Genomic DNA, 27,750 nt, shown 5'->3' with positions numbered 1-27,750 from the left:
GCAAGAGTACACCTGAAGACATAAAAATTACTACAAGATTCAAGATTGTTTCATATCATTCCGTCACCCAGGACGTGCCCTTTTCTCATTATTATCATCAGGAAGTTTAGATACAGAAGCCTGAAGGCACACACTCAGCAATTCAGGAACAGCTTCTTCCCCTCCGCCATCCAATTTCTGAATGGACATGGAACCCTTGGACACTATCTCATTTTAAAAAGAATGAACAAATGAATGAATAAATAAATAAATATATATTTCTGCTTTTGCACTATTTAAGTTTATTTAATATACATATATATTTACTGTACTCTATTTACTTTTTTTTTTCAATATTATCATGTATTGCATATGCCACAAAATTAACAAATTTCATGACACATGCCGGTGATAATAAACCTGATTCTGATTCATTTCCAGTACATAAGTGTAAAAGAGAACAAAATAATTGTTGCTCTGATGCAGCATATAAAAACACACTAAGATAAAGAAAATAACTTAAGAAAATATATGTTAGCTTATATTCATAGATTGATTATATGTACATAAAGGTTTGCTAGGAACGGGAGTGTCGGTACATAAGGGAACTCTGCTAAAGTATGGTGATGGGGATGTGGAGGGGTGGGTTAGTGGGTGAAGGTGTTATCCAGCTTTATAGCACAGAGAAAGTAGCTGATTTTGAGCCTAGTGGTCCTGGCTACGTCCTACGAGGATGCTACATAGCCTCCTCCCCGATGGGAGCGAGACAAACAGTCCATGAGCAAGGTGGGTGGGCTCCTTCATGATGTCACTGGCCTTTTTCCAGCACCTCTCTGTGTGTATGTCCTTGATGGCAGGTAGACTGATGCCAGTGTTGCGTTGGGCAGTTTTGACTGCCCTTCCTATCTGCCACAGTGCAGTTTCTGCACCATGCAGTAACGCAGCTTGTTGTGAAGTGCTCTACTGTTCACCTTTAGAAGGTCATGAGTATTGATGTGCACAGCCCAGCCAGCTTCCTCAGAAAGTAGAGGAGTTGGTGAGTTAGCTTAATTGTGTGTGATTTGTTCTGGGACTATGAGAGCTTATGTGAGATGAGCACTCCCTGGAGTTTGAAACTGCTCAGTTTCCACTGCTGTGCCTCCAGTGTTCAAAGTAAACTTATTATCACAGTACATATATGTCACCATATACCACCCTGAAATGAGTTTTCTTGCGGGCATACTCAGTAAATTCAGGAAACGTAATAGAATCAAAGAAAGACCACACAGCCAACAGGATGGACGATAACCAATGTGCAAAAAAAAACAAACAAACAATAAATATCAACAAGCCCTTGAAAGTGAGTCCACTGGTTGTGGGAACAGTTCAGTGACGGGGTGAGTGAAATTAAGTGACATTATTTCCCGTTACAAGAACCTGATGGTTGAGGGGTAATAACTGTTTCTGAACCTGGTGGGGTGAGTCCTGAGGCTCTTGTACCTTCTTCCTGAATGGCCTGGGTAGTGGGGGGGGCGGTGTCCTCGATGAAGGTTGTTGCTTTCTTGCAACAGCTCTCCATGTAGATGTGCTCAATGGTGGGGAGGGTTTTACCCATGATATTCTGGGCTGTATTCACTACTTTTTGTAGGATTTTCCATTCAAGGGCATTGGTGTTTCAATACAAGGCTGCAATGCAAACAGTCAATATACTCTCAAAGTATTAGGTGTCACGTCGAATCTTCGCAAACTTCTAAGGAAGTAGAGATGCTGCCATGCTTTCTTTGTAGTTGCACTTACATGCTGAGCCCAGGACATAAAGAGGGGTGTGAGTAGTGCATTCTCCTTAAATCGATAACCATCTCCTTTGTCTTGTTGACATTGAGGAAGAGGCTATTTGACTGCCACCAGGTGTCGAGCTCTTCCACCTTCTCTCAGTAGGTCGTCTCATCGTTGTTGGTGATGAGCCCCACCACTGTCGTGTCATTAGCAAACCTGACAATGTGATTACTCGGCTGTTTTGGCCATGCAGTCAAGTATGAGCAGAGTGTACAGCAGTGGGCTCAGCACACAGCCCAGGGGGACACAGTAAAAGTAAGAACTATATAATACGTAAAATAGTGCAAAAATAGCGAGGTAGTATCCATGGACCATTCAAAAATTTGATGGTGGAGGGAAAGAAGCTACTCCTTAAGCGTTGAGTGTGTCTCTTCAGGCTCTTGTACCTCCTCCCTGATGGCAGTGTTGAGAGGAGGACATGTCCCAGATGATGAGATAACTGAAAAACAAAAGGAACATTTGCAAGAAGCCAAGGATTCTGAAGGGCCAGGCTTGGAAGTCAGACATCAAAAACCAAGTAGGAGAGGCCAGTTATAAACTGTCCTCACATAGCCAGTGGAGAGAATTGGGAATGAAGGAGAAAATAGAACTGATTCCGGTACAGATGGGAAGAGACAGGAGGAGCCAAAGATAGGCTAGGCAGAACATCAGGCCAGCGTAGCTAAAGCGGGCTTCCTCTTTATCTGTGTAAGGAACAGAGTGCACCAGCAGATCTGATAGTACCATCGAGGACAAGAGGCAGATGGTGGAAACTAACACTGTACTGAAAGCGTCAGGAGGATCTTCAAGACAGCTCTGAAGATGCTTCACTCGGTAGGGTTGATTCTGGCCAACAGGGGATCCCCGACTGTCATCATGCTACTGCTCATAAAATTCAGGTAACACAAAAGAAAATTATTGCCACTTGGAGTGTAAGAACCCTATATCGAGCAGGAGGATTGGACAATGTGATAAATGAAATGGAAAGACTGAAGATTAACATCATGGGAATTAGCGAAGTTCGTTGGATAGGTGCTGGAACATGTCAGATTAGAAATAAAACACTAGTTTATTCTTGTGGAACATCCCATACTAATGGAGTAGGAATTCTTATGGATGAAAACATGGCAAAAAGTGTTTTAGGACATTGGGCAATATCAGAAAGAGTGCTCCTTGTTAGATTCAGAGGACAACCATTTGATTTAGCAATTATACAGGTATATGCACCAACAACAGATGGAACAAATGAGGATATAGATAAATTCCATGAAGAGCTTGAACAAGCAAAGAATGGATGCAAATCTCAAGATATTGTTATTGCCATGGGAGATGCTAAAGTAGGACAAGGTGCTGATGGAAATACCATAGGAAAATTTGGACTGGGGAAAGAAATGAAAGAGGTGAGAAATGGGTAGAATGGTGCAAGATGAATAATCAGGTCATTATGAATACCTACTTTAAAAACCATCCAAGACGCTTGTGGACCTGGAAAAGTCCAGGTGATAACACTAGAAATCAAATTGACTTTATTACTATAAACCAAAGATTTAGAAACTCAGTGACTCAATGCAAAACATATCCACGTGCAGACTGTAATAGTGACCATAACCCAGTAGTATGTCATGTAAAAGTAAAACTTTAAAAACTGCAAAAACCTGAACAATCCCTTGACTACTTGCAATTAATTAAAGAAGTAAGCTTGAGACAAAAATTTACAATTGAAGTAAGGAATAAATTTCAAAGTCTAGAAATAGAATCTGTTGAAGATGATAGCAATCATGTAGAAATGAAATTTAACTCTCTAAAGGATGCCTTGGTAGAATCAGCAAAGTCAGTGATTCCTAAAAAAGAAAAAAGCACAAAGAATAAATGGATGACAGATGAAATCAAAAATCTAATGGAAGAAGGGAGACGGAAGAAGGTAAATCCTATAGAATGTAAGTCCTTAGATAAAAAAGTTAAAAGCCTATGTCAAAAAGCCAAAGAAGAATGGTTAAACCAGGAATGTGAGCAAATAGAAAGAATCCCTATTACTGATCCAAAAAGGTTACATCAACAAATCAAGAATATCACTGGTAAAAAGCTCCTCTGTTCTTCAGGTGGATATTTGAAAGCAAAGGACTGTACCATTATCATGAAAAAAGATGTGATTATGAACAGATGGACAGAGTATATTCAGGAACTGTTTGAAGATGATCGAGGCGAAAAACCAGAAATTAAGAAAAACATTGAAGGTCCAAATATTTTAAAATCTGAAGTTCATAATGCAATAAGTAAGATGAAGAAAGGAAAGGCAGCAGGTCCTATGAATTAGTAATAGAACAAATTTTCGCCCTTGAAGATTATGGAATTGAAAAACTTACTGATTTAATCAACGAAATTTATGAGATTGGAATAATACCAGAAGAGATGAAAAAAAATCAGTATTTATCGCTCTTCCTAAGAAAGCTGGAGAAGTAGAATGTGAATTACATAGGACCATAAGTTTAATGAGTCATATCACCAAGATACTTCTAAGAATTTTGATGACAAGAGCTAAAAGTAAGACAATGTGGTTTTGTGAAAGACAAAGGTACAAGAAATGCAATATTGATGTTAAGGATACTATCAGAACGAGCTATTCAAGTGCAAAAAGATTTGTTTGTTTGTTTTATCGACTACACAAAAGCATTTGATAAAGTGAAGCACAATGTTATTTGAAATATTACAGGAAACTCCAGATCTAGATTCGAAAGACCTCCGCCTAATCAGAAATCTGTACTGGGAACAAACTGCCGCTGTAAAAATAGATGGAGAAGTGAGTCAGTTTACGAAAATCAAGAGAGGTGTTAGACAAGGGTGTGTTTTCTCTTCTGATTTATTTAATGTGTACAGTGAGACAATATTACAAAAAAAAGACATATTGGGAATCAAAGTTGGCGGTGAAAACATCAATAATTTCAGATAAGCAGATGAAAATGTGTTAATTGCAAGTACAGAGGAAGAACTACAAACTTAATTGATATAATTGTTGAAGAAAGTGCAAAAATGAGTCTATCTATCAATTGCAAAAAGACAGAATGCATGGTGATATTCAAAAAGGAGAATCCTATCTGCAGGCTGAGAATAAACAGGGAAGACATAAAACAAGTACAGAACTTTTGCTACTTAGGAAACTGGGTGACATCAGATGGCAGGTGTGACTTGGACATCAAAAGAAGAATAGGGATGGCAAAAGACACCTTTACGAGAATGAAGAGTATACTGACCAATACTAAACTAGGCATGACAACCCGCCTCAGAGTACTGAAATGTTATGTTTATCCAGTTATGTTATATGGCTCAGAATGTTGGACAATATTTGTAACATCAGGAAACGAATTGACGCAGCAGAGATGTGGTTTTTGAGGAGGATGCAAAGAATATCATGGACGAAACGAATATCTAACGAGGATGTCATGAACAGAGCAAACACAAAAAGAGAAATAATGTATGAGATCATGAAAAGGCAACGCAACTCCATTGGACATATAATTAGGAAAGAGGAGTTAGAATGCACAGTAATTATGGGAAAGATTGACGGGAAGAAAGCAAGTGGAAGGCAAAGACAAATGATGATGGGGACAGCAGCCAGAGAACTGGAAATGAATACAAATGAATTGATCCACTTGACCCGAAACAGGAGTGTGTGGGCCATGGCAGTCAAAGCTCAAACTGGGCACGGCACAAAGCTTATAATTACCAACAAAATTCGAAAACTGGGCCAAAGTCTTGCAAGAGTGGAGCAAGGTGGAATGAAGTGCTCTTCCTTATAAAGTGGGCAAAACATACTACAGAAAAGAACAAAAAAAAATGGAGCCACACACACAGAACGCTGGAGGAACTCAGCAGGTTAGGCAGCGTCTATGGAAAAGAGTAAACAGTCGACATTTCGGGCCAAGACACTCAATCAAGACTGGAGAGGAGTAGGGTAAGAAGGTGGGGGGAGGGGAGGAGGAAGTAGAGGGTTGCAGGTGGAACTGGGAGTGGGGAGGGAGTGAAGTAAAGAGCTGGGAAGTCGATTGGTGAAAGACATAAAAGGTTGGAAGAGAGGGAATCTGATGGAAGAGGGTAAAACACCATGGAAGAAGGGGAAGGGGGAGGAGCACCAGAGGAAGGTGATGGGCAGGTAAGGAGATAAGGTGACAGAGGGAAATAGGAATGGGGAAATGGTGAAGGAGAAGGGGAGGGCGGTAATTACTGGAAGTTTGAGAAATCAATGTTCATGCCATCAGGTTGGAAGCTACCCAGGCAGAACATAAGGCGCTGCTCCTCCGAATTGAGGAGCAAAAAAAAATCAATGTCAGAAAAACTCAATGTGTCAGTCTGCATCCACAGAGACAAACCGTGTAAGTCGAGACCCTGCACTGGGACCGAGGGAAAAGGAAAGACTGCAGGTATACAGCATGACGGGGTGGGGATGGGATGGAGGCTGGGGGGTGATAAGTGGAATCAGATGGGGAAGGGCTGAAGGACAGGTAGACCCATGTGGGTGGGGGGGGGAGGGGAGGCTGGGCATTTAGACAAAGCTGGTAGGTGCAACCTGAAGGGGAGGTGAGGAGGGGATGATGAAAAGGTGAGTGTGTGTGGAGGTACAGTGAGGGTGGGAGAACCTCAAACTGGAATATTTAATGTTCATACCAATGGGTTATAAGCTAGCAAAGTGGAATACGAGATGTTCTTCTGCTCTTTGTTTAGCTTCTCTACAGTAATGGTGAAGGCAGAGGTGTGGGAATGGGAAGGAGTGTTTAAAGTGACCTGTGACTGGAGACTGCTGTCTCAAACTTGCACACACTATCATTTTTTAAAACAAATTTCAGTAAGCCCACGCACCCACTGATCTTCTCCTACCCACATTCATCTGGTTTCCTTCTCCTTTTGTTCACGTTTCCCACCCCCACTACCTTTTTAAAGCCGACGCACCAGCCTCCCTCTCATTACGACACAGAGTCTCGCCCTAAACATCCACTGACACCTTTTGGCTCGACAGATGCTGCCTGACCTGCTGATTTCTTCCCGTGGTCTGTTTTCCTTCCAGATTGTAGCACCAGCAGTTTCTTTTACTACGCACATGCACGTGACTGAAATGTTACTGCCATTTGCTATACGCTCAATGATTACAAACCATCGGCTGTGGGAAATTGCAAAGACAAGCAGATGTAAACATTATGGCCAGTAAACTACCAGGGCAGGGGTGGGTTTGAACCCATATCCTGTACTTTTAGCTAATGCTGCACCAGCGTTTTTAAAACACTTTCAGCTATCAGCACAGCCGCCCAGCAGAGTGGCATTGGAGTGAGCACACCAGGAGCAGTGCATTGCAGTGTCCAAGCTGGGGTCGGTGCTGCCCCAGTGTTAGCTCAGCAGAAGACCAGCCATGCAAAAAGAAACAAGATGCTGGGGGAGCTCAGCAGGCCAGGCAGCATCTATGAAAAAGAGTAAACAGTCGACGTTTCAGGCCGAGACCCTTCATCTGGACTGGTAAAAAAGATGAGGAGTCAGAGTAAGAAATTGGGGGAAGGGGAGGATGAAACCAGGAGGGGCGAAGCGAAGAGCTGGGATGTTGATTGGTGAAAGAGGTACAGGGCTGGAGAAGGGGGAAAATCTGATAGGAGAGGACAGAAGGCCATGGAAAAAAAAGGGGAGGAGCACCACAGGGAGGTGATGGGCAGGGAAGGAGATAACATGAAAGGGGGAGGGGAATGGGAAATGGTGAAGGGTGGAGTTCGAGAAAATGATGTTCATGCCATCAAGTTATAGGCTACCCAGATGGAATACAAGATGTTGATCCTCCAACCTGAGCATGGCCTCATCGTGGCAGCAGAGGAGGCCACAGACTGACATATCGCAATGGGAAAGGGAAGTGGAATTAAAAATGTGTGGCCACCAGGAGATCCGGCTTTTTCTGGTGGACAGCGTAGGTGCTTGGCGAAGCGGTCTCTCTATCTGCGTTGGCTCTTCCCAATATACAGGAGGCCACACCGGCAGTACTGAACGCGGCAGATGACCCCAACAGACTCACAGGTGAAGTGTCACCTCACCCAGTAGGACTGTTTGGGGCACTGAATGGTGGTGAGGGAGGAGGTGTAGGGGCAGGTGTAGCACTTGTTCCGCTTGCAAGGAAAGGAGCCAGGAGGGAGATCAGTGGGGAGGGATGAATGGACAAGGAAGTCACGTAGGGAGTGGGGGGAGGGAGGGAAAGATGTGCTGGGTAGTGGGGTCCCACTGGAGATGGCAGAAGTTATGGAAAATTATGTGCTGGATACGGAGGGAGGGGGGATGGCGGGGAGGATGAGGTGAGGGCAGACGTGTGCGAAATGGAAGAGATGCGGTTGAGGGCAGCGTTGATGGTGGAGGAAGGGAAGCTAATTTCTTTGAAGGAGGAGGACATCTCCTTAGTTTGGGAATTAAAAATCTCATCCTGAGAGCAGATGCGGCAGAGATGGAGGAATTGAGAGAAGGGGATGGCATTTTTACAAGTAACAGGGAGGGAAGAGGTATAGTCCAGGTAGCTGTGGGTTTATAATAGACATCAGCAGATAAGTGTCTCCAGAGATAGAGACAGAGAGATCGAGAAAGGGGAGGGAAGGGTCAAAATGGACCAGGTAAATTTGAGGGCAGGGTGGAAGTTGGAGGCAATGTTGATAAAGTCAACGAGCTCTGCATGGGTGCAGGAAACAGCCCCAATGTAGTTGCCAATGTGGTGTAGGAAAAGTTGGGAAGCGATACCAGCATAGGCTTAGAGCATAGATTGTTCCACATAGCCCACAAACAGGCAGGAATAGCTGGGACCCATGTGAGTGCCCATATTTGAAGGAACAGGTTTGTCCTTTTGTTTGAAGGAAGTAAGAGGATCCAAAGGAGAGATTATTTAGAATGAGGACAAGTTCCATTTGGCAGAGGAGAGTGGTGATGAAGGGGAACTGGTTGCGTCTGGTGTCCAGAAAGAAATGGAGAGCTTTAAGCCTTCCTGGTGGGGGACGGTGAAAATAAGACGATATGGGCCAGGGAACTTGAAACCACTGAAAAGATCAAGAGTGTGTGAAGTGTCACGGATTAGGTAGGAAGAGTCTGAACTGGAGGGATAGTCGAGGTGTGCAGATGTAAGTTCAGTGGGGCAGGAACAAACAGAAACAATGGGTCTACCTGGACAGGCAGGTTTGTGGATCTTGGGTAGGAGAGAGAAACCCCGGAGGTGTGGCGTGAGGGAACTATGAGGTTGGTGGCAGTGGACGGGAGATCCCCACAGTTAATAAAGTCAGTGATGGTGTGGGAGACAATGGCCTGCTGCTCCTTAGTGGGGTCCTGTTTGAGGGGTAAGAAAGAGAAGGTGTCTGACAGTTGTCACTGGGCTTCAGAAGATGGAAGAGTGGAGACAAGCTGTAGTGTGTTCAACTGCTGACTGCTGCAACATTCATGAACTCTGGGTCTTGGAATTTTTTTTTCTGCGTGACTGTATTTTACTGATATCTTGTATGTGCTTTGTGCAGTGTGCGACTGTTGGAATTGTGTTTTGCACCTTGGCCCCAGAGTAACACTGTTTTGTTTGGCTGTATTCACGAATACGAGAAGTTCAGCAGGGCGGAGCGGAGGATGATGGTGGCTAACGACAACTCCTTTGCTTGCATCAGCTCGATTTCTATCTTTAATATCTCTTTTTTTCTTTTCAGGGTTCTTTTGAAGACCTTGACCTGCAGTCACATGCTGATTTAGGTTCTTTGCGGAAATGGGACCCACTCTCAGGGCCTCACGACCGGCTGCTTTTCGATATGCCAAGGATGCGGCCTGGAAGACCAGCATGCTTTCAGGGTGCTGGATTTTCGTGGCTCTGGAGGCAGACAGATTTCAGGCCGGTGCCACCACCTGGTGTGTTGTGGGAGTACACAGAAGACTGAAAGCAGCGAACTGGCTGCTGGCTGTGTACCCAGGGACCCGAGTTCTTTGGGCACAGAGCTCAGAAAAGGTGAAGCAACAGACTTTTAACATCGTAAATCAGCGAGTTGCTTGTTATGTCTCCCCTCTCGCTGTGAAACGGGGATACCTCTTTTTCCCTTATTAGGGAGAGAGCGAGCCAGTGGTATGTCGAATTACCAGGTGAACGAGTAGTCTTTGGGGTACTGCGTCTGTGTCTTTATTGATGCTTTGCTACACACTTGAATGCTCAGTGGGGGGCGCCAATGCTTTGCTGCTGCTAATGCGTGGGATGGGGGAGCTGGGGGAGGCTTTGGGGTTCTAACATTGAACATTCATTCTTTGGGGCACTCCTGTTTTCGTGGATGTTTGCAAAGAAAAAGAATTTCAGGATGTATATTATAAACATTTCTCTGACATTAAATGTACCTATTGAATATTCATGTATGGTTGAATGATTGACATTGAAGGCAAATGAGGGTCGGGCACCTGAGCCCCTGGGGGGGGCGGTTGGGGGGAGAAGGGGGAATAGTCTACAGAGGACAAACAGATGTTCAATATTTAGTTCCATTTGCACATTACCTCAGTCCCACAAGTTCAAAGCATTGTCTTTCAAAGTGTTTTGAACAGAAATAGACAAACTGTGAGGATGGTTTCCAGGGAACTGTCCCATCCGGGTTCTTACGACAGCAGTTCAATAACCAGATCTCACGCTGACTTTTTCCCTTCTTTGGCAACCTGCATAGATCAGAACAATTCAAAAGCAAGATATGGCAATGGTGTCACAGGTTACAGGTTGCAGGTATGCTAGGGATGGTGGGGAGGAGAAGATCAGAAGGCAAGGTGTGTAGGAAGAGCTGTACTGACCTGTGAAAGGTGATGCCATTAATTCTGGAATCCTTTGTGTCCCTGGATCGGCAACCCTCAGCAGAGCAGTGACGCGGCATGACAGGCAGGCTGGGGGCACCCTGAGACAGATCAAGCAAGGTTTCAGTAACACTTCCATCCACATTCCTCCCAGTTCTAAACACGGGACGTTAAAGAGGACAAAGAAACAAGAGAGGGAACTGTGATGAGAGGGAGCACCCAAGGAAGGGAAACAATGACAGTGGGCAAGGTGGAGAGAGGTGACTGAAGAGGTTGGGGCAAGGAGAGGGAGGGAAAGGAAAGAGGGGGGAAGGTGACCAAATGATCAAAAGGAGAGGGGAAGAGCTGGACAGCTGGGTGGTAACAGTGGGGCAGCTCATGGGGGGCTGGCAGGGAGAGAAAGGGTTTGGATGGGGAGCAAGGAGAAAGGTTGTGGAAGGAGGGTGGCAGGGTGATTGAGGGTGTGTTGGGGAGGGGTTGGCAGGACGATTTCGTCTTCCCGTGCCCCCTACCCTTCTGTGACTTTTGGTCCTTCTCCTCCTACCCACCCCCGTCTTCCAAACCCCTTCTCCATTCTCCCGTGCCTCCTGGACCCTCACGCAGCTCCCCCTGCCTACACTCCCCACGTCCTACCACCACTGTCACCCTCTGCAGATCCTACCCGCAAATCCCTGCCCTTCCCTTCTCATCCCCTCCCTCCCTGCGCGCTTTCTGCCTCACTCAGTCCAGTCCGACCTCACAAAAATGGCGGCCACGTTCAATCAGAATGACGTCACCGACAAATGACGTGCCCTCTACCTCGACCCCAGCGCGCACCTCCGACCAGCTGGCGGCATGTGCCGCTGAGTTGAGAGAGGGGCGCATGCGCGATTTGCGGTGACGGCGGTTGACTTGAACTCACGCAGCACGTTGCGTGATTGCGTCATCACATCCCTGCCCCCGTTGGGCTGAGAGGTTGTCGATCCCGGACGACAAGAGGTGAGCGGCACTAGCGGAGCCCGGCCAGCGGTGCGACACTCTTCGTGTGAGGGGTGGAGGGCCGCCTGCGTCGGCGTAGCGGGGGTGTTCCTGTGGGAGGTCGCCAGCGGGAGAAAGCCGAGTTCGTTGCTTTGCGGTTCAGGGGTCAATGGTGCTGCTGGGCAGCGAGAATGGGCCGAGCTCGGATAGGTCAGCGGCAGGCACGTGATGCCGAGGCGCCTTCCCCATAGTCTGCTGTAAGATTTAAAGGACCAGGACCCACACCGGACAGCTGGCTGGCGATGTGAGATGGCCCGCAGTCTCTGCCCCTGGTGCGGCCGCCATAAATAACCCGTGGTCCCAGCGCAGCCTTGTCAGACGGGCAGGTGCGGCCTCATCAGAAACGCCACTTCAGATTTCCCAAATGAACTTCAGCTCCTGCATTTGAGTGCTTTCTATTCACAGCTGATATTTGAGCCAGCAATTGCTTGGACCCAATCTCTATTTCTGATTCAATAGACTACTTTTAGAATTTCAGCTGACCTTTGTGATTGTACCCAGTTCAAGCTCGATCGTGTACCAGGCTAGGCTTATTGTCTGTCAGACCAGCGATCCATCGACCTGCATTATTAGAGCAATATATATTGATTAATGAAAATAGTTTTAATGGGAAATTGTATTTTAATAATGTATTATAATATAGAGCCTTGGTTAAACAACATCTCAGATATTGCATAAGGTTTTGATTTCAGTTTCTAATATAGATGTCATACAGGGAGTGTGATGAAGATTCATCAGTTTTATTCTTGTAATAGCTGTATTACAGTAAGAAGTGAGCTTGACTAGACTAGATCTACACTCAGTGGCCAATTTATTAGGTATAGCAGTGAAACCCGGTGTTTTCTGCTGCTGTAGCCCATGGCTTGACATGTTGTGTATTCAGAGGTGCTCTTCTGCACACCACTGTTGTAATACGTGGTTATTTGAGTTCTGTCAACTTCCTGGCAGCTTGAACCAGTCTGCCGATCATCTCTGATCTCTCTCAAGACATTTTTGCCCACAAAACTGACACTCACTGGACATTCCTTTGTTTTTCGCACCATTCTCCGTAAACTCTGGAGACTGTAATGCATTAAAATCTCAGGAGATCTGCAGTTCCTGAGATACTCAAACCACCCTGTCTGGCACCAACGATCATTCCACAGTCAAAGTCACTTAGATCACACTAGTTCCCCATTCTGATATTTGGTCTGAACAATAACTGAACCTCGTGACCATATCTGATGCTCTTATGCATTGAGTTACTGCCATATGATTGGCTGATTAGGTATTTGCATTAACGAGCAGCTGTACCTAATAAAGTGTCCTTACTGCCCATTACGCTGTTGGCGTTTAGGGCAACAATGAAGGTCCTTCATCTCTGTCTGTTCAATGCTATCACACACAGTTAAAGGAGAATTCTTCATTGCTGTTTCTGTAACAATTTTTTGAGCAGTCATGTTTGTTACCCTGAACTGAATCCCCAAACCTAGAGGAACAGTGGATCATTCGTAGTCTGGCCTCTACCCTTTGACCTGTTTGGCATGGGTGACCCTACCAAGAGCCAAAGCACAAAGCCATGACTCCAGCCAACATAGCTCTCCGGGTCATTGAGGCACACAAGCCACAAGATTGTGGTCCTCTTGGAGAAATAAAATGTCCACAGAGTGTAAATTCTTCATAGTAGAATGGGAGAGAATCTCATTGAAACTTAGTGGAAGGCTAGAAGAGGGATGTGGGGAAGATCTTTCTCCTGGCTGAGAAGTCCTAGATTCAGGATATGAGGGTAGGCAATTTGGGACTAGGTTAAGGAGAAACTACTTCACTCAGGGAGGCGTCTTACCAAGATGGCTGTGGAGGTTCAGTCATTGCATGCACTATAAAGACCGATTAATATAGGTTTCTGGTTATTATGGAAATCAATAGATATGGAATTATTTTGGAAACATGGAACTGAAGTAGGAGATATGCCATGATCCTGATGAATGATTAATTCTTGCATTATTATGGCAAGAATAGATAAAATAACAGAATTGTGGGAGAAGACATGTTTTGATTGAGGCTGAGCTGATCAGCAGAGGGAATACTTAATATGTAATGTCAGCAACTGTTAACCATTCAAATCATGTGTCACAGTTATGCCTTATTAATTGCAACACACTATTTAAAAATCTCATTGATATAAATAAAGCCAGTTCACATATAATGGAACTCTGACTTTTCCCTAAAGGGGTGATCCAGTAATTAATAGGCTGCTGTCACTCCAGCAAATCTTCTCTCAGCAATTACTACAGTCTCACATTCAAGAATGTTCAATGTTATTTCCAGTACACAAGTGTAAAGGAGAACAAAAATAATTGTTACTCCGGGTCTGTGGAGTAATTTCAAATTCCTGGGTGTCAATATGTCTGAGGATCTAACCTGGTCCCAACATATCAATGCAGCTAAAAAGAAGGCAAGACAGCGAATTGCCTTCAGGAGCTAGAGGAGATTTCATTTGTCACTTAATACACTCGAAAATGTCTATAGATCTACAGTGGAGTGAATTCTAACTGCTGTATCACTGTCTGGTATGGTGGGGGGTGGGGGGGGCTACTGCACAGGATCAAAAGACGCACATAAAGTTGTAAAATTAGTCAGCTCCATCTTGGGTACTAGCCTCCGTAGTATCCAGGACATCTTCAAGGAGCTGTGCCTCAGAAAGGTGGCATCTATTACTAAGGACCCCCATCACCCAGGACATGCCCTCTTCCCTTTGTTACTGTCAGGAGGGAGGTACAGAAGCCTGAAGGCACACACTCAGCGATTCAAGAACAGCTTCTTCCCCTCTGCCGTCAGATTTCTGAGTGGACATCAAACCCATGAACACTACCTCACTTTTATGACAGTAACACACACAAAATGCTGGAGGAGCTCAGCAGGCCAGGCAGCATCTATGGAAAAGGGCTGAGACCCTTCAGCAGGAAGTTTTATTATATCTGTTTTTGCACTTGTTTTAACTTAACTATTTAATATACATATATATATTTACTGTAATCAATTTGCTTTTTTTAAATATATAATCATGTATTGCATTGTACTGTTGCTGTTAAGTTAGCAAATTTCACAACATATGCCGGTGATGTTAAACCTAATTCTGATTCTGCAGCACAAAAAAATACAATAACATAAAGAACACAATAATAAAAAATGCAATAAATATAATTACATAAGATATCTTACATACATAAATTGATTATCTGTCTGTGAAGTGATCTTAGGCACAGGAATGTCTGTACATAAGGTGACTGATGGGAATGATAAAGTAGTGATGGTTGGGGCTGTGAAGGGGTGGGTTAGTGGGTGAAGGTATTAATCAGCCTTACTGCTTGGGGAAAGTAACTGTTTTTGAATCTGGTGGTCCTGGTGTGGATGCTACATAGCCTCCTCCCTGATGGGAGTGGGACAAACGGTCCCTAAGCTGGATGAATGGGATCCTTCATGATGTCACTGTCCCTTTTCTGGCACCTTTCTGTATACATGTCCTTGATGGCGGGTAGGCTGGGGCATTGCGCAGTTTTGACTACCCGTTATGGAGCCTTCCTGTTAGGCACACTGCAGCTTCTATACCACACAGTGATACACCATGTTAAGGTGCTCTGTTCTGCACGTCTGTAGAAGGATGTGAGTATTGATGTGTATGGCCCAGCTTTCTTCAGCCTCCTCAGAAGGTGCAGGTATTGCTGAGCTTTCTTGACTGTGTAGAATGTGTTCTGGGATGATAAGATTGTGCAAAATGTGCACTCCCAGGAGTGTGAAACTGCTGGCCACTGATGTAAAGAAGTGTGTGACTAGATGTGTCATAGTGCGGTTCCGTCAGTGAACGTTCAGTGTGGCAGGGATCGAGGTTCAGGAAGTGTCATTTGGGCCATATCTCAATATAAGCAATGGCTTTAAAGGTTTAGGCCATAATAAATGGGTTATTGCTGCTGCAAACATCTTGGTGAGCTGGGAATGGTGGAGTTCGGGTGAAGATTGATTGGCAGTTTATAGAAGTGGTGACCAGCAAATTAAATTGAGAGGCCTTCTGGGGTGAAGTTTTATTTGTTAATAGTTGATAGTTGATCACAGACCTTGTTCTATATCCAGCCTGTACTTCCTTTGTGTCTCTCTTTCCCAACCGAGTTCATCTTTGCCCACTCTTTTCTCCATATCTACAATCTCCCTTCCTGTCTGCCCCACCACTGCCTCCTCTCCTCCTATCTCATGACTCTCTGTCTTCATTTGTGGGGAAGGTAGTGTTGAATTTTTAGATAAATGATCTTTGGGGAGTATGAAGTTTTCACTCACTGAAAAGAAGGTGAAGAGGGAATCTGTCGTCACTTTTATAAAGTACTTGGATGTGCACATGAAAAGTCATGACCTGTGGAAGTACATGTCTGGTGCTGGGTGATGGGGGGCAGTCTAATGGCTCCTTTATGATAGGCAGAGAGTTATCAGTGGGAAATGTTCTGTGATTCCTATTGTTGTGTTTTGCAGGTTGAGTTGTGCAGTGTAACAGAGCAGAATGGCTGAGCAACTTCATAGCATCAACCTCCAGAATTTCAGCAGATCCCTTCTGGAAACTCTGAACTCACAACGTCTGGGTGGCCATTTCTGCGATGTGACAGTGCGTATCCATAACACGGCTCTCCGAGCCCACCGCTGTGTCTTGGCTGCGGCTAGCCCGTTTTTCCATGACAAACTCTTGTTAGGTTACAGTGAGATTGAGGTCCCGCCTTTGGTCTCAGCCCAGACTCTGCGACGACTGGTGGATTTTATGTACAGTGGCTCGCTGATGGTCTCCCATGTGGAGGCTCTACAGATCCTCACAGCAGCGAGCGTCCTTCAGATTAAAACCATTATTGACGAGTGTACACGAATTATTTCACAAAACGCCCCGCAAAAAGCTCAGGGGGACCAGTCATTAGCCAGTCAAAAGTTGGATCTTTCTGATGAGAAAGAAGCTGTTCTTTGCCAGACATCTGGTGAGCAGATCCACAAGTTTCCCATGGGCTTCATTGAAACAACGTTGTCACCCCACACAGCTGAGAGAGAGTTTGATTTTGTCCCGGGATGCTCAAAGAACGCAGCCTCAACTGATAGTGGGTACAAAGCTGAAGAAATGCTCCCCACGCTGTGCAGGCAACAGACAGCAGCACGTCAGAAGGGAACTGGAGAGCAGGCCGTGTCTGATCAGGAGAACCTGTCGCTCATGGACTCCAGTCGGAACAGCGAGGTGCGCGCACTCTGGTACAACACTGCAGCCAACCAGCGACCTGAGATGGGGCTGCTGCCGCAGGGTAGTCACAGCCGCAAACAGCGGCAGCCAATCAGACTCCAAATGGCTGATGGAAGTGAAGTAACCATCAAAGAAGAAGATGATGACCTTCTTTACTGTGGGGAGAACATCACTGCCCAGACTGTCACCAATCAAACCACAGAGCCGGTCAGCCAGGGCGAACAGACTGAGGAAGTCCCCGAAGCAAATGCCTTTGACCCCAACCAGACTGCAGTGGGAGACCGGAGAGACTCTAGCGGTCATCTGAGTTTGAGCAACAAAGGGGAAGAGATGGAATTTTTCAATGCTAGTGACCTCTTACCGGATGAACTGAAGTCGTTTTGGCAAGGAGAGAAAGAGGAGAAGGACACTGCCATACAGCAAAATCGCAAATTGGACTGCAAGTCACAGCTTGAGGCTTCATTCCCGCGGTCTTCAACATTTATACAAGACTTCCTTCCAGGATCTACCATGCAATCCAACATACGTAACCAGGGCTGCTCTTCACAATATGATGTTCAAGGAGATGCCACCGTGGCCAGCACAACTACTCACCGCAACCTCTACCAAATTGGCCTTCCCCAGTCTCCTCACCTTCCAACATTGGCCTCCACTTCCCAGACATGTATGTCCAGCATTCCGGCTCAGACAACATGTCAGAATCCCCCGGTATTCCCAGACGGAGTCCAAGCAGTGCCAGCTCCAGCTCCAGCTCCAGCCAGCCAGGTTGCTAGTGAAGCTGAGCGGAAACCCTATGGATGCACACAATGTGGGAAGACTTTCAGCTCCAGACAGAACTATGCCAAGCACATGTTTGTTCACACAGGTAGGTTCAAAGTGATTGTTCCCTTTAATTTAAACTAAATATTTTAGATCCTCCTGTAGAATTGTTACCCTCCAAGAGGACCACAACCTTGTCATTGGGTTTAGAGTCTTGCGTGCCTCAATGACCCGGAGAGCTATGTAGGCTGGAGTCACGGCTTTATGCTTTGGCTCTTGGTAGGGTCATTCATGCCAAACAGGTCAGAGGGTTGAGGACAGACTAAGAGTGGTCCACCGGTCCTCCAGGTTCAGGGGTTCAGCTCAGGGCTGACAACCCTGACTGGTCAAATGAGATTGTTACAGAAACAGCGATGAAGAATTTTACACCTGAGTGTGACGGTATTCCTGACTCTCCACCCCAGACTTGCATGACTGACACTAGTGAAAAACAAGTAGAAGCTACAGACATGATGAAGGAAGCCCGGAACACTGCCAAAGATGGAGGACCTTCATTCTTCCCTGAACACCGGCAGCGTAATGGGCAGTTACATTCTACAGCACAGAAGGAAGCCAATTTTTATCCGTGGCAGTTTTGTGTAGATCAAGAATGCGTCCCACTTTGCTCCGCTTATCCTAGAGCCTTGCAATTTATTTTCTCCCCCAAATACTTAATTATTCCCTATTTGTCCTCTGTTTGCACCTTCCTCAAAGTTAGTTAATTAGTTACTGCCCATTACGCTGCCTGCGTTTAGGGCAGCAATGAAGGTCCTCCATTGTCCTGTTTGTCCTTGGCCATCTTCTCTATTGTGCCCCAGGCGTTATTCAGGATCCTTATTTCTGGCTCTGCGGTGCAGCGTCAAGTTGTCTTTGGTCTACCGCATTTCCTCTGCCCTTCAGGGATTCAGTGAATTGTCTCGATTATGAAGTTGGCCTCTCTGCTGATACAGTCCAAAAACCAGTTTTGGTCTTGGTCTTGGCGGTGTTCAGGGCTTCCTTCAATATTTTTGTTTACCCGTCTGGGTTGTTAGCCGCAAACAACAGGAATTCTGCAGATGCTGGAAATTCAAGCAACATACATCAAAGTTGCTGGTGAACGCAGCAGGCCAGGCAGCATCTATAGGAAGAGGCGCAGTCGACGTTTCAGGCCGAGACCCTTGTTAGCCGCTGGAGGACCGGTGGACCACTCTTAGTCTGGACTCTATCCTTTGACTAGTTTGGCATAAGTGACTCTAACAAGAGTCAAAGCATAAAGACCTAAATCCAACCAATATAGCTGTCCAGATCATTGAGACACCCAAGCCTCCAAACCCTATGTCAGGGTTTTGGTCCACTTGGAGAACCTTCCTCAAAGGTAGTGTTCTAAATCATACTTTGCATTTTTAGAAAGAAACTATGTCCTTGCATCCCTCTGGAATATTTTTCACTGTAACTGTGAATCTGCAAATGCTTGTCCTTGAATCATCCACCAATAACAACAGCTTTTATTTCTGTTTATCCTGCCTAAGGCTGTCAAGCAAAGCTCTCAACCTTCAAAAACAACCTCAGTTTCTTCATCCTAACTTTGTTACTGAAATTACGAAACTCCGCAACCGTTAAACAATTTCTGCCGGATCTTCACATCCTTCCTAAGATATGGGAACCAGAAATGGACACATAATTCCACTTGTGGCCTAAGTAGTTTATCCCAATTTGGCAATCCACTTGTCACTATAGGAGAAGATATCATCAGTGCGCTGTTCACTTGTGTTGTGTCCTCCAAATGCTTGGCCTTTATATTCTTTCACTTAGTTGATTGGTCATCATTACAGAAACTTATTTGTGATGTAGGGAGAGGATCTCATTGCTGATTGACTGCGTGGCAAACTCTGTGCATTGTCTAGAATTTTTGCCCACATTGGCTTGTAAATGGGATTGAGGTCTACATGTCTGTTTATAGAATTGTTTGCAGAAGGCCACGCTTCTAGGAATTATCTAGCATGCCGCCATGACTTTCACTGATGCCCAGTCGAATTTTGAGTTTCCGTAATAACGACCAGTCAACACTGATAAGTATATAATGGCCGAGCATTCCAAGGACACACCACAAGTGAACTGCACACTGATGATGTCTCCTTGCATGGTGACAAAATGTTTGCAAGTGGATCAACCACCTGAGCTACACATTTTCCAGGTTATTTCCAAAGTTTATCCTAACGTCCTTGCTTTTGTATTCCATGTCTTCGATGTAACTACATTTACTTTGTTAATGCTCTCTCAGCAAGAACTGTCACTTTCAAGGGTTTTTGTACTGTATCCCTGGGTTCCTGAACACCATTTAAAAATGCCACACGTTATAGTTTCTCCTCAACCTTTCTGCCAGACTACATGGCCTTATACATTCCTGAGGAAGGGTCTCGGCCCGGAATGTCGATTGTTTCATCTCCATAGATGCTGCCTGACCTGCTGAGTTCCTCCAGCTTTTTGTGTGTGTTGCCTTGCCTTATAGACGTTGCATCTCATTTGTCACCTGTGCACTTTACTTGTGCTCACTCTTAACCTCCTGAGTTTTGTGGCTTTTGCAGACTGAGATTTTGCTTTGCATACCCTTACCTAACTCAAAACAAAACAGTGGTCCCAACATTGACTCTGGGGAACAGCAATGCCAACAATCCTCCATTCTGGAAAAAAATACATCTTACTTTAATCAATTCTGCCACTATGCAATGTTATTAAGATTGGATTAAGTAATAAATCTTAATGAATATTGGAAAATATAAAAATAAAACTCCTTCCCAACCTTTGTGATACAATTTTAAAAAATTCTTTCCTGGACCCTAGCTGAGGCCCAGACTCCAAAGATAGCAACTATCATTGACATCCGGGTGCCACAAACACTGACTGAAGAGTTCCAAAGACACTAGCTAGAATTCAGTTCCACAGCTACTGACTATCTCTGGTATACAGTCTTCAAAATTAGTGACTCAAACTTGAGGTAATATTCCACAGATGCTGACTCTCACTAGGGTATAGTCTTCACTGACATCAGGATATTAGTCAACTGGCCATTGATCTATTGGGTTCATTAGTCCACTGGATCACCTAACCCCTCTCAGTAATAACTAAAACATGATTCATGTTGGGAACCCTACTACCGTGAGCAACTTAGGATGTAGCTCTGGGAAAATCCCTCTTACTTACCTTTTACCATGTGTTTTCTATGAATTTGTGTGGCAGCTGCATTAAATACTTGGTTCCAAAACTAAAGGAGGTAAACTTTAACACAGGTAGTTATCTCTCTTAACGTCTGCTGGTACTGTGCTGTGACCAAAGGGATATGGGTAACCTGTGGGCAGCTGTGCCTCTTACAGTCAGCAGTAACGTGGGATTGGAAGGACAAAAATTCAAAGTAGATTTTATTATCAGAGTAGATGTATGTCACCACATACAACCCTGAGATTCATTTTCCTGTGGGCATATTCTGCAAATCCATAGAATAGTAACTATAGCAGGATCAATGAAAGATCAAGTGAAGAAGACAACAAACTGTGCAAATGCAAATATAAATAAATAGCAATAGATAGCAAGAATATGAAACAGAAAGATAAGGGATCCTTAAGGTGAGATCATTGGTTGTGGGAATATCTCAATGTGGGCAAGTGAGTGTAATCACCTTTTGTTCAAGAGCCTGATGGTTGAGGGGCAGTAACTGCTGGTGTGAGTCCTGAGGCTCTTGTACCTCTACCTGATAGTAGCAACAAGAAAAGAGCACGGCCTGGGTGGTGATGATGGACCCTGCTTTGCTACGACTGTGTTTCATGTAGATGTGCTCAATGGCTGGAAGGCCTTTACCCGTGATGTATGAAGAGGTAACTGTTGGTATTAGTAAATGGGGAGAGATGTGACTCTTCCAACATACGGTTCAAAGTGAGTACTGCACATGGTGTATTGTCAGTTCACCTCTGCAGTGTTCTCATGTTCTGAGTGTACAATGAATCCACTCAATGTTATTGGAAAGCAAACGATGCTTGAAGCTTGAATGGCCAGAAGCACAGATGGAAATGTATGAAGAGTTCCCCAGTTTTCAGACTGAGGTATGAACAATGAAATAAGAACCAGTGAATTTCTTAGGTGCCTGTAAGAAAAGCAACCAATCATGAATGTTAAAGTGCCAACAATTAACAGTCTTATTCAAAATATTGATTGGAATTATAGAAAGGCCACAGCACAGAACCACCGCTGCCAACGAGCATAGTGGTTAGCACAATGCTTTACAGTACCAGTGACGTGGCCGTTCATTTCCTGCCACTGCCTGTAAGGAGTTCGTACGTTCTCCCCGTGACTGTGTGGGTTTCCTCCGGGTGCTCCGGTTTCCTCCCACAATCTAAAGACATACCAGCTGGTAGGTTAATTGGTCATTGTAAATTGTCCCATGATTAGGCTAGTGTTAAATCGGGGGTTGCTGGGCAGCACAGCCAAAGGACTGGAAGGGCCTATTTCGTGCTGTATCTCAATAAATGAATAAACTCTACCAGAGCAAATCATTAGTTTCAACCCCCAACTCCTCAAAGGATAAATACTAACCAGTCACCGAGGGAGCTAGTGGTGTGGGATCTTTTATATTCATCTAAAAGAGCAGACTGAATCTTAGTTTAACAATTAACCTGAAAGACAGCATCTTCAAGGGTGCAGCAGAGTGGAGTGTTAGCCATTTAAAAAAATGTATTGAGATACAGCATGGGAGCATGGAATAGGTCCTTCTGGCCTTTCAAGCCATGCTGCCCAGTAACCCCTGGTATAACCCTAGCCTAATCACGGGGCAATTTACAATGACCAATTGACCTACAAACCAGTACATCTTTGTATCGTGGGAGGAACTGAAGTACCCGGAGATAGGAATTGAACCTCAGTCACTGGTACTGTAAAGCATTGTGCTAAGTGTTATTTAAACCCATGAGCTCTTGACTTGGGTGAGAGAACTAACCAGTAATTTCTAGCATGAATTTTTTCTTATTCAGCATGGAGTAGGCCCTTCTGGCCCTCAAGCCATGTTGTCAGCAAACCCCAACCTAACCCTAGCCTAATCATGGGGCAACCAACGAACCTACTGTCCAATATGTCTTTGGGCTGTGGGAGGAAACCGGAGCACCCGGAAAAAACACATGCATTCACAGAGAGGACATACATGCTTACAGTTCCCTCTAAGCTGCGTGGGTGCACGGCCACACACGCATAGACTTTGTAGCCACATGGTTGGAATTTTCTAATATATAATATTAATTTAAAGTACCATGCAGTTTTCAGGCCATGTAAAAATTTCCTGCTGAGAGCAAAAGTTGGTTCACACAACTTTAAAAAAAAGGAACATTGCAGAGGACGCTGGGATTGAACTCCAAACTCTTGACATCCCTAGCTGTAATGATGTCACACTAATCGCTACGCCACCATTATACTATGATACGAAGAGAATGTGCTATAGGTGGAACACAAGGAATGAAAATAAATGTTTATGTAGAATAATAGATTCCTGTGAATAATCAAGTTCAATCCTGCAAATGCTTGAAGATGTCAGTTCCTTTAATTCAGTTGTCTGCACTTGTAACACTTTGCTCATTGTTAAATTAGTTGCCATTACCAGCTCCTTGGCTGGTCTTTCAGTACTAATTGTGCGAATTCTCAGTATCTTCCCTCTCCTCTCTTGAAGGGATACATAAACTGAGGTCTGGTGTTCTGCCAAGCCACCACTTGGTCCTTAAAGCTTAGTATTTAGTTGCAGGACGTCTCTCACCAGGCCTAACATTTGACCATTTCCCAGCTGTGATGGCCAGCAGTCAGCACAGGACCTGCTGCCTCTTGGCCTCTCCGTAGCCCTGGGGTTGATGGTACTACTCTCATGCAAAGGAGGCAAACTTGATCGAGGTGTGTAAGGTGATAAGAGGCATAGAGAAAGAGAACAGCCAACACCTTTCTCCCAGGCCGGCAACGGCTTTTAACAGAGGACATCTTTTTAAGGTCATTGGAGGAATGTTTATAGTTAGGTCTGTTTACACAGAGACTGGTGGGTGCCTGGAACACATTGCCCAGGGTCACGATAGAGTCTTATACCATAGGGACATTTAAGAGACTGTTGGAAGGCACATGGATGAAAGAAAGATAGAGGGTTATGTCCTGTGTAGGAGGGTAGTGTTACATTAATCTTGGAGCAGGCTAAAAAGGTTGGCACACCATCGAGGGCCGAGGGGTCGGTACTCAACTATGTTCCATGTACTCGCAGACTCTAGGGTGCGAAGGGTTGTGTGAATTTGTGGGCAGTTTGCCTCATTTTCACACCGCTGGTGTGTTAATGCAGTTTTCACTGCTTACTGAGTGGTTTTGATCGCTGTTATTTTATGCAGTTGAAGTCTCTGATTTACTGATGTCTTTCCTCTCCCCACCTCCTCCGCAGGTGAGAAACCTCATCAGTGCAGTGTTTGCTGGCGTTCATTCTCGCTCAGGGACTACTTGATAAAACACATGGTAACACACACAGGCGTGCGAGCGTACCAGTGCCCAGTGTGTAATAAACGCTTTACTCAAAAGAGTTCCCTCAACGTGCACATGCGGCTGCACCGTGGCGAGAAGGCCTTCGAGTGTCACGTCTGTAACAAACGTTTCTCGCACAAGACTCTGCTGGAGAGGCACATGGTCACACACATAATATAAACGCCCGGTGACGAGGCCCGGGCCGTACAATTCCCACACCAGTTTGCCGGGGAAAGAGTGACGTACTCGGCAGACCCATGCCTCATGCACCAAGGAGTTTTAGCCAGGGATATAAACCAGCCTTTGTGTGAACAGTTAGGAAGAGGTAGACGGCGTAAAACTGGGAACAGCTTAACCTTCCACTGCATCCCCTCCCCAGCCTTGACAAGTAATTTCCAAACACAGCTCGGAGTGTGTGCATCAAACCTGGATGATGCTCAGGCGACACAGACGCCTAACTCCCGGCTCTATGTTGAGGTAACTCATTTGAACCACAGTCTATTACCATTGGTCAGAGAGGAGACCTGTGGAGTGCACTAGCTATTAGATGTTCTGATGAGATCAGCTTGGCTGTGATGCATCTGAACAGATCAGACAACTATCACATTTAGTAGAGGGGGATAAAGAACCTACTTGTGTTTCACAGATCTTAACCTGCAGTACTGTAGTACACAATATAAAAGCATATGGCTTTTGCATAGTGCCTTCATTGGAGCAAAATATCCCCAGGTGCTTCACAGGAACATTTCTAAACCAAAATTGATACCTGTCTAAGTCAGTAAAGCTTGGTGCAAATAACCAAAGGCTTTGTCAACAAGTAGGTTTTAAACAGCATTTTGAAGGAGGTAAGGGAGATGGAGAAATTTAGGAAGGGAATTCCAGACTCGAAGCTCAGACAGCTGAAGTCCCAGCTTGGCAGCAGAATGAGTAAATTCAGGGATGATTAAAGAGGACAGAACTGGAGGAGCAGAGAAATCCCTGAGGGAATGGGGAGGGGGTGAACACATCAAGGGTATTTTAAATGAGGTATTGTGTAACTGGGGCCCAACGTGGGTCAGCAAGCACAGGATTGACCTGTGAGTGGACTCAGCATGAGTTCGGCCCAGGATCCCATGAGAGGCCAACTAGAAGAGTGTTGGGTTAATCAGGAATGGAAGTGACAAAGGCAAAATGGTGAAACTGCCGTAATGAGATTGATAAGTCTAGGTTGCTCAGCTAATTGCCATTTAAATGCAGTGAATTCTGGAGTTCCCTTCCAATCCTTAAATTACATCTTATTCCACTTACTAACCTCTGCTAAGTTGAGTAGGTGCTCTTTTTCTTCATATTTTGGTCTTTCAGGTTTATATACCTCAGTTAGATCTCCCCTTGGCCTCTATTCCAAAATAAATTTGGCTAAACTTTCCTCACAATTGTCATGTGCATCTCTGTTAATATATCTTCATAACCTCTTCTCACTTTCACTGCCTCCCCTTAGTCTGCTAACCACATCTGTACAAATGCTCCTGCTGTGGCTTCATTAATATTTTAGGCAGTTCAAGTGTGACCTTCCAGCTCATATATCCACTGGAATAAAGGATAAGACCATGCTTTCCAGCTGAGCCACGGTAGTGGATATAACAAGTTGAACAGCCTGTGGCCTTTTACTGTCCATGTTGTGTGATGAATGGACCAATTGGACAATGTATCAAAGGTCATGTAGGGGTGAATTTACCAGCAGGATGTATTCAGAGTGACACATGGTTAAATGACTAGGTGGAACTCCTGTGCAGCAAAGTCACAAATCCTTTGGAAAGAAATCTAATGATAAAATTTGGGACATTTGCCAACCAGTTTTTCATCAACCGAGTAATTTTGTGTTCTTGGTAAGGGCTTAAGTGAGGGACCAATTTACAGTGGATTCCAGTTAATTGGGACAAATCAGGACCACTACATTTTGGCCCAATTAAGCAGCTACGTTGCTTTGTCAAAATTTCAAGGAAATAGTTAAAAAGTTATAAAACAAAAGACAAACTAAAGTTTAACCGAGTAACAAATTATGTACTTAAATTGGAATGCTATTAATACTGCTACAATACTATAAAACTGTGTGTTACTTCCTCATATTTACCTATGGAGGAATTCATCCAGCATACACCACTGTGTTCTATTGATTGTAACTGAACAAAAGCCTAAATACAGATAATGGACTGTCTTCACACAATACTTTTGATGATTGTTGATACCTTCAAATTCTCTGTACTTCCTAATTTGCTGAAGTAGTGAAATCTTTTCATTTTCACTCTTGGCCATTTCTGGCATCTCCATGCTTGAAACCTGTGCGAAAAGCAGATCAGAATCGTTTCTTGCCAGCTATCAGTGACGAAAATCACTGCTTTTAGAACACAAACACATGCAACTGACATTATTTAAAAACTTTGCTCTAAGCATGGTGTAGTGTCTAATGGCCACAAACGTGCACGATGGACACTAGTTAGAAACTATTCGGCAACGGTCTCCTGTCCTAATTAAGTGGCATAGTGTCCCAAATAACGAAAGAAACCCCGGCTAATCTCACAATTTTTTTTTGTTCTTTGAGAGTTGTCCCAAATGAGCTGCTGCCCAGAAAGAACCAGTGGCCCAATTCACTGGAATCTACTGTATTTAATTTTTCAGCTGATAATTGGACAATCAGCCACTTCAGCTTTGCCTTTCCTAATATTTTAACTGCTGTCTGAAATATGATTTCAAAATTAATAAAATGTGGCACTTGAATTTAACCACTGTTAAGAGTGAAGCCCAGACTGATAGCTTGACATTTGCAGTCTTCACCCTTGCTACATGTCATGTTTTTCTAAAGCTGTTGCAAGGATTATTTGTCTTGCCTCTATTTGATGGTAATTTCACAGTAGTCACACTTATGAGGATCAGCCCAGCCACAATCCCAGTTCACCCAACAGTGTAAGCATTTAATACAGTTCCTCCTCATTTAGAATCAGAATCAGGTTTAATATTACCGGTATATATTGTGAAATTTGTTGTTATGCAGCAGCAGTGCATTCAATACATAATTAAAAAAAACAAATTACAGTAAATATATATATCTATATTTTAAAAGTAGTGAGGTAGTGTTCACTGGTTCAATGTTCATTCAGATATCTGATGGCAGAAGGGAAGACGCTATTTCTGAATTGTTGAGTGTGTGCCTTGACAATTTTCTTTGAACACACCTGCCAGCTGCCTCCAAATCAGGGATCACAGGATCACTGGGTGCTGCAGCATTCTTTGTAGCTGTAGTTACATTCTCCCTCTCAAAGTGTGCATGAGTGGCGTTGAGCTCATCTGGGAATGAAGCATCGCTGCTATTCATGACATTAGGCTTTGCTTTATGGGAAGCAACGGCCTGCAAACCCTGCCGGATTTGACGTGCATCCGATTCTCCCTCTAACCTCGTTAGGAATTGTTCTTGAGATCGTCCTCCACAAGTCGTACCTGGCCTTCTTGTGTAGTCCTAGTTCATCCACGGCTTTTGATTCGGGTATGTACAGTATGTTCTCGTAGGCACACGTTTTAATGAAGTCGGTGACAACTGTGGCGTAGTAATTCAGACTGGAAGACAAATCCAGTCCACCGACTCAAAGCAGTTC

The 27,750-nt window shown here is 44.5% G+C and overlaps 2 protein-coding genes across 5 annotated transcripts in view; one reads left to right on the top strand and one right to left on the bottom strand.

The window, feature by feature from the left end:
- thap7 (THAP domain containing 7) overlaps positions 1–26,440 on the bottom strand; it is a 29,993-nt gene extending 3,553 nt beyond the window's left edge. The window contains exons 1-4 of one of the 4 annotated variants that reach the window (XM_063062775.1): positions 26,350–26,440; positions 12,070–12,147; positions 10,570–10,670; positions 10,285–10,440 (exon numbers count right to left, since the gene is read on the bottom strand). In XM_063062775.1, the coding sequence (XP_062918845.1) occupies positions 10,285–10,440; positions 10,570–10,649 (236 nt within the window). In that variant the 5' untranslated portion in view covers positions 10,650–10,670; positions 12,070–12,147; positions 26,350–26,440. Of the gene's footprint in view, positions 1–10,284; positions 10,441–10,569; positions 10,671–11,081; positions 11,264–11,304; positions 11,349–11,470; positions 11,998–12,069; positions 12,148–26,349 lie in introns of those variants that run through there. The other 3 variants (XM_063062776.1, XM_063062777.1, XM_063062780.1) reach the window with 3 other exon arrangements.
- Positions 11,460–26,357, top strand: LOC134354057 (zinc finger and BTB domain-containing protein 20-like). Its single transcript, XM_063062774.1, has 3 exons — positions 11,460–11,547; positions 16,084–17,690; positions 24,048–26,357. The coding sequence occupies exons 2-3, from the start codon at positions 16,112–16,114 to the stop codon at positions 24,302–24,304; spliced, it is 1,836 nt and encodes a 611-aa protein (XP_062918844.1). The 5' UTR covers positions 11,460–11,547; positions 16,084–16,111; the 3' UTR covers positions 24,305–26,357.
- Positions 26,441–27,750: the final 1,310 nt, after the last annotated feature.

This window comes from Mobula hypostoma, chromosome 11 (genome assembly GCF_963921235.1).
Source record: "Mobula hypostoma chromosome 11, sMobHyp1.1, whole genome shotgun sequence".
NCBI lineage: Eukaryota > Metazoa > Chordata > Chondrichthyes > Myliobatiformes > Myliobatidae > Mobula > Mobula hypostoma.
The sequence above is the reverse complement of the archived record's forward strand: the minus strand, read 5'-3'. Positions and strand labels throughout refer to the sequence as shown.